We start from the raw sequence: 7,477 nt of genomic DNA, 5'->3' as shown, positions 1-7,477 counted from the left end.
TATCTCACCCAGACACGAGTTTGCTTATCCCCATCAGGGTTCCAATGCACGTGCAGTAGAGTATGTCCAGGAGGAAACTTGAAGCAGAGGAAATGGTTGGTGGGGAACTTGTGACATTCCCGATGCTGTTGGACTACAACTCCCATCATCCCTAACAGTTGGCCATACTGGTTGGGGCTGGTGGGGGGTGAAGTCTGATGCCATCTGGAGAACCACATGTCCCATCTCAAGAGTTAAGCAGTGCCACATCTATTGGTGCCATTCCTCTGTTCCAAAAGCAAACACCTGAGACTACTTATTTTTATACTGTCAATGTTGCATTACAAATGTCCACTCGTCTACTTTGCCCCTTGGCTGCTTGTCTAGCCACGAACAAGGCAAGACAGAAGTATCTGTGTTCGTTTGCCAGCTGGACCCAACAGGCCTTTGAAGTCTCAGCCTGAGCTTGGCAGTTCCTATCCTTGGTTAATTACCGCTTAATCTATTCAAGGCCTAGGTGGCAGGTAATCCTGACACAAACTGATGGTGATCCAAGCTTAGTGTGTACTAGAGTTAATTCTGGGCACACCTCTTCCCTACAGGAAGCTAAAATCATCTCATACCAGTTTTAAGAATTAATCTTTGTAGGGGTTGGGGAGAGAAATGCAATGAACTCTGCTTTGAAAATGTGCTGTTTATTTTGCAGCTGGAATACATGCAGGCTTCAAAAGGAATAAAACAGCCCAAATGCAATAAGAACCAGCCTCACTGTCAGTACTGCAGTCTATTTATTAAATAGAGATCAGTATATTTTATTAAAATATGAACATGTGAGTAAGGAGATAATAATGCAGCCAAGAGAACAGCTCAGCAGTTGCCCCTTCCCGTAAGAGACAGGAAGCAAAACAGGTGCTTCCTCCAGCAGTTTGGAGAGTGGCTGTGAGCGGTGATGAATTTAGAAAGCCAGGCTCTTCAATACATTTATCATCATTGTTAGAATTGACGGGACTCCCACTTACAGCATCTGACCCATTAAACGGAGACCAAGGAGAGCCACGTGCAGACAACTTTGAGCACAGGCCAGACTCAATAGAAGGCAGCATCCAATGTCATTACCTGCTTCCAGTAGAGTAGTGTCTGTTTATTGTAAGGAATTTCCAGACAGCACTCCTAATTTGCTGCAGCAAAACAAGGGAGATAGTATGGGAAGTCTTTCTACGATAGAAGAAATATGGCAACTAATAATTATGCTTATCAAGGTGAGGAGATGTTGCGTGACTGAATGCTTCTCCTGCAGCAGAAGTTTTTCTTGGAGAGGCACTGAGAGCTTGCCCATCACACTAAGCAAAACCATGACTTAACATGAACATGCTGGTGTTTAGGCTTTGCTCCTTCCTGGGGTTTTTTTTAGGTCACTGTTGCATGGAGCTAAGCCAGAGTCTGGCTTAGCATGCCATCAGATCCTGGGCTCTTCGCCTAGCTCAGAAGCCAAGTTTTGTCCTACGATTACAGATTGCAGTTAAGGGCATGAGACCTTACTCAGGATCCCACAAAGGCCAAACCTTGGCTTAATTGCTGTCGCATGTTGACCTAAGCAGTCTAGGGAGGAGCAAAGCAGGTGCGAGCTCTTCTCAGGGAGCCATCACGTTCAAGTGGTCATGGTAAGTCAGTCTGTGGCTTGCCATAATGTGCAAAGCAGCATGTAGACGGTCATTAACCAGGAGCTGGCCTGGTTTGATCATTTGTAGAAGACTCCAACTCCCATTAGCTCCAGCCAGCATGGCCAATAGGCAAGGATGATGGGTGCTGTAGGCCAGCAATATCTGGAGGGCCACAGCTTGCCATGTGGAGCATAGTATGGGAATCCTCTCTTACTGAATCAAGGATTTAATGTTCGCAGTGAAATTAGCTGTAGGAAATAAGGGATAAACCCCTCCACAAACACAAACACAGACAAGGAAATGGGAAGCAGGCCATGGTACTAGGAATTCTGCCATTTCAAGATTTGCTGGATGTAAACCTGCTGGGCAGTTCACCATCCCTGCAGAGGTGAGGAGCAGAATGCCCCACGGCTGAGAGCAAGGTCAAGAGGATCCCTTGAGAAGCTGTCCTTTCACTTATGGCAAGCCTTGTCTAAAGCAGGAAGAGGCAAGTGTTGTTGCAACGTTTTCTCCTGTAAGCATAAATTCCAATAATATTTTCTCCCAGATACATCTTTGGGGAGAATAGCTTTTTAAGTTACATATATATATTTATATATATATATTTACTATAATCCTTAGCATGCAAGTGCTACTACATGTGATCAAGATGAAACCAAGCCCTGGGCCACTGAGCAGCCAAGTGGCAGGGAACCCACAATTCTCCTCCAGCCATCGAGGTCTAATAGGACAGCCACTTACCTGTAATGCTAAGGAGATACTGCACTCAAAAAGAAGGGAAAGAAAGAAAAGGCATTTACTTCAATGATACCAAAAAGTGCTCTCCATTGCACACAATCCCAAAAGGCAGGCAATTCTTTCCTATGAAAGCAGATATGGTGCTCCTCCTCCAGGGAGTGGAATTGGGATTGCCAGTCACAAGATCACACAAAGCCAGGCGTACAGTGCAGGCATCAAGGGGCAACCAGCAGCACTGGGGTGTTCAAGACGTTTTAGCACCAGCCAGTAGTTTCTGCCTAATGGAACCAGGGGTGATGATGCAACCACTTGCTATGGCCAAGATGATTTAAATGTACTTCATTGTATTTATAGGCTCTGGCCATGGATGCTGTCAGGGCTTCGCGGATACCAGGGTTCACGGTTGAAGCCCCGTTCTCAGTGCCAGAGCTCATCTGTGGAATATAGCATAGTGAGTGCTTTCCAGCATGGGCAGAGCACCTTCCCTTCACTACTGAGCAGCCACCAGCCAGCCTCCCATTTGCCTGGGAATTGGAGGAAATGGCTCTCAGGGCAGAGGATGCTGCTTCCAGCTAGAGCACAACCCTAGCCGCTCCCATTTTAGAAATCAGGCACAGCATCCAAAAGATAAGCCTCATTCTCCCCTTCCCATTAAAAAAAATTCGTATCAATAGCTAAGTGAGGAAGACTTTTCACTTCTGTCAACATTCAACAGGTCTTCCAACTCTGATTTACAAATTCAGAATCAAGTTTGGTTCTTTTTTTTTTACAGTACCAAAACAATTCAGGGGCCAAGATTTATTTGTATCACTTGAATCCAAATATTATCCCCATCCTCCCCCCCCCTTTAAAAAAATATATGCAGGATGTACATGAGGGGTGGCGAACGTGGTGTCCCCCAGTCTGTTGTTGGACTCCAACTCCCATCATCCTTCACCATAGGCTGTGTTTCCTAGGGATGATGAGAGGTGCAGCCCAAAACCTCTGGAGGGTGCTAGGTTGGGGAGGGCTGAGCTGCACAAACCCCAAAATTGTGCCAGGATATTCAAGATGTGAAGTCCTTCTTAAGCTCCAGCGTGAATGAAGCAAAAGAGAAAATGTTTCACACAAGAGTCTATAATACTGTCAAGGCAGACGCAAGCACCAAATGGGAAGCTAGAGCGGAGCTGAAATGTGTTGCACAAAATACCACAAGAGTGTCATTTGGACTGCAACAAAGCACAGTGAAGGAGCCTGTGGGGAGGAGGGTGTCAGCTGAGGACAGCTGCTCCCTAGAAAACTAATGTGGCAGCAGCCAACTCTCTGGCCTGTAGAGTGGGAGCAAAAGCATCTGCAGTCTCGCGCAGCTGACCTCAATGTGGTTGTGGGCCACTGCCTGTTATGCAATTTCCCCACTTTTACATCACAAGCGAGGCTCCAGCCAGAGTTTTGGCCTAGAACAGATGCCTGCCTACACAGAGCAAGGTATCGGATCTGTCACACAACCAAACGGCAAACCCTGAGCTATAAATAAAAACCAGCCCCTGGCTGACTCTTGCGGGCTCCTCAGGAGGAGAGCTGCCTGGGAAACAACTGGAAGAACACACACGTAGAGGCCAACAAACAAGGCCACCGTACAGCACTGACACCCTCATGCCCAGTCATGGTTGGAGCTGGCAGCTGCGTGGAAGAGTCCAAATCTCTCTCTCTTTCTGTTGTGCGGGAATGCCCAGCTACATTTGCATTGCAGAGCAGCAAACAGATAATGAGCCCAAGGGCCAGCCATGGCCTCAGAACCTGCAGAAGCAGATCTTTGAAGAAGACTTGATATATAATCGCTGTGGAATGCATAGAGACAGGGGAAGGGAGAGGTCCAGAGACAACTTCATTCAGTTGAGCCACAGAAGGGCTGGTCCCTTGGCCACTCCGCATCAGGCTAAGCACTGTCAGGAAGCTCTGCAGATAATGCAATGGGGGAATCTGTGCTTCTTATCTCTTCAGTTTACATCAGGCAGCTTCAGTTTATATCCTGCCAGCACCAGGAGATGTGCTGGGTCAAGCCTTCTAGCTGCCTGGCAGAGTAGTGGTAAGGTGATGCCCTTCCAGAGTGCCAGTCCGCAGCTACATCTCACTGGGGAAGAACCCCAGCTTAGCTATGGACATTTCCTTTCTGAGACGCATGATTTCCCAGTACATCAATTCCACTGCAAGGGGAGAGAGGAAGAGAGAGAGAGAGGAGAGTGAAGCACCAGAGAGAGCCATAAAGTAGAAGACAAGTACGCCTCTTTGCTCTACACTGGGGTGGAGAACCTGTGGCCCTCCAGATGTTGTTGGATGACAACTTCCATCACCCCGAACCATTGATTGTGCTGGCTAGGGCTAATGGGAGCTGGTATCCAATAGATTCTACATCCTCCTTTTGGAAAAGCCAACCCATCTAGTGTCTAGAAGAGCAACACAGCAGGCTGATGTTCAGCTTGTCTTTTTTTAAAAATACATTGATTAAATGTGCATACCACCCATCATCCATTAACATTAGAAGCAGCACCTTCTGAATGTCACTAATGAAGGCTAAGGATTGGCAAAGCTACTTCCCTTGTGGGTTAGAGGCATGGTGTTAGAATACTCTTTTTAAGCACATGCTTTGACATTTCTGACACCGCATCTTTCCCCATGCACTGATCTGGCAAGTATCTGTGGACCAGAGCTTGGTTTCAAAGGGGCCAAATTCTACCAGGATCAAACCTGGACTTGCACCCAACCAAACTTCTCCTTCACCTTGCTCATCTCGTTTTATCTGGTTTCCCTGCCCCTCGCTTTGCATTCTGTGTGGAAATGTCATTCATCTTCAGCCTGCCTTGGGTAAAAATGACAAGCTGTGCAGAAGAATCGATCCCTCCCTCTTGGGAGCTCCTTGCCAAGTCTCTGAAGGAAAAGCTGAGCTCTGAGTCAGCAGTTCCTCCATGCTAGGAAGTGGTTGCACAGTCTTAGGAGCTAGCCAGTAAGCAACAAGCCAAGACTTCACATCCAAAATGGGAAAGGCCTACACGTCACTTACCATCCTGCCTCACCAGTCCCTGCTGGATGTAACGGATATAGGTGAAGAAGTTGCATACTGCTGTAATCTGGAAAAATAAAGAGGGAGGGAGTACTGGTTAGAATGTTGGACTAGGACCAGGGAGACCAGGGTTCAAATCCACACTCAGCCATGAGGTTCACTGGATGATTTTGGGCCAGGCACTGCCTCTTAAGCCTAACCTACCCCACAAGGTTGTTGTGAGGATAAGATGAAAAGGGGGGACAGACCATGTATACCACCGTGGGCTTCATGGAGGAAAAGTGGGATATAAATATAATAAAATATTATTAGTAACAACAACAATTGACATACTGATAACTAAAATATTTACAATATATTGATATACATTTATAAGTTACATATTTATGCAGCCTTTGCAAAGAATGGGCTCAACAGAAGAGGGAAAACATGTCTCAACAGGAGGAAACAATGGGTCTTTGGATTCACTACAGGATTATTTGGGTATCCTACAAAGGAACAGAAGCCACACTAGAGAAGGAGAGGCAAATCCAATATGACTAAGAGAGTTTCATGAAGTTTTTAAAAAATGGAAAAAAGAGGCTCAGGTATGTTTATAAGGATAAACATAGCAGATATGGCAAAGAACGTTTGTGTGTGTGTGTGTTTCAGGGCTTCTCTGCACACTGTGAGCAATAATGTGTTCTAATGATTGTGTTTTATGCAAACACATGGCTTATAGAATATCAAATATTCCAGTGAGAGATTTGAATATGTATTTGGTGGTACTACTATGATTACTATATGGGGGAATAGAATGAAGAGAGGTAACTCCTCAGAACCATTCGCAGACTTCCACTGAAAAAGTAAGGAAGCATTTTATTTGATTACTTGGAACCCATAATGAATTCCTTAAATGAAAAATGGAACAGTGTTATGCGGATATCTTCAGTTTAACAGCAAACTCTGTTGGTGAGTGCTGATAGATTGGAGCCAAACCCCAAAGTTTATAGAAGTGCAATATATTTAAAAAACCTACTGAGGAAAAACCCACAAAGAACAGCCCAATGCAGACTGAGCCTGACCAACAGCAAAAGAATGCTGTGTGTCAGTTGGGAAAGCAAAATGGAACCAGGTTTTTATTTTGGGTGAGGGGGGTAGCAAGAAGCGAATGCCTTGCTAGAACCCTTTAGCATCTTGGAGGATCAGATGACTGGCTGGATCCATGAAGAGGAGAATCTCAGCTGGGAACAGGTCCCACTTGTGTAATATCCACCACTTCACAGCTTACTTAATGCATCTGATGAATTCAGCTCTGGTTGAGCCTGAAAAATACATGTTAGACTTAAAAACACAGTTTGTTTTGTACACGAGCTGTATGTACAAGAACACTGGGTGCTTCAGAAATGGCAGAAGGACATCATGTTCTCAGCAAAACAAAAGACTGCACACATTTGTAGTGCAAGTGTTAACTTCTACAGGATCTTGCTGAGGACCAGACAGTTCCATGTGATGGTTGTTGCCCCTGCCCCTATGCAAATAATCTCAGGGCTTCTTGGGAGACTTACCCTGGCCCTGCAGGAAGGGGAGATGTAGTAGTAATTCCCAGAGTCTCCCAGCTTGATGCGATGCCTACAGGCCCGAGACAGGCCACTTAGAGCACATTTCCTGCAAAAGGGGAGAAAGAAAAAGCAGGTTGTCCTCAAAAGACAGCACATCAAAGGAATGAAGAAGAAAGAGAGAAGCCAAACTATGCTGGTGATTAGTGAAAGCCAAACCAAGAGCACCAGTTTAATGCATGATGTTATTGAGAACGTTGGGATATGGAATTTTAGAGACATATTCTTCAAGATACTGTACACCATATTTTGTTTCATCACTTTCAGTTATTTGCTACCCTTAGCAAACAGGGGATACAGTGATGAAGGCTGCAATCCTAAGCATATTTCTTAGGGAAGAAGCCGCACTGAACTCAGTAGGGCTTACTTATAAGCAGCGCTTTTTTCAGGGGGGGGGGGATGCAGGGGGATGCATACCCCTAAACATTTTGTGAATCTAAATTTGGCCTCATTGAGGCAAAGTA

The 7,477-nt window shown here is 45.6% G+C and overlaps 1 protein-coding gene across 5 annotated transcripts in view; it reads right to left on the bottom strand.

Moving 5' to 3' along the window:
* Nucleotides 1–658: 658 nt before the first annotated feature.
* The window catches only part of RAB3IL1 (RAB3A interacting protein like 1), a 34,750-nt gene continuing 27,931 nt past the window's right edge, over nucleotides 659–7,477 (bottom strand). For all 5 annotated transcript variants that reach the window (XM_081838743.1, XM_081838742.1, XM_081838744.1 and 2 more), the window contains 3 exons: nucleotides 6,963–7,062; nucleotides 5,416–5,482; nucleotides 659–4,561 (listed from right to left, as the gene is read on the bottom strand). In XM_081838743.1, coding sequence (XP_081694869.1) covers nucleotides 4,479–4,561; nucleotides 5,416–5,482; nucleotides 6,963–7,062 — 250 coding nt within the window. In that variant the 3' untranslated portion in view covers nucleotides 659–4,478. The remainder of the gene's footprint in view (nucleotides 4,562–5,415; nucleotides 5,483–6,962; nucleotides 7,063–7,477) is intronic.

The sequence above is a fragment of the Podarcis erhardii genome (genome assembly GCF_964252035.2).
Source record: "Podarcis erhardii genome assembly, chromosome: 1".
Taxonomy (NCBI): Eukaryota; Metazoa; Chordata; class Lepidosauria; order Squamata; family Lacertidae; genus Podarcis; species Podarcis erhardii.
This window is presented reverse-complemented; position numbering and strand designations above follow the sequence as displayed.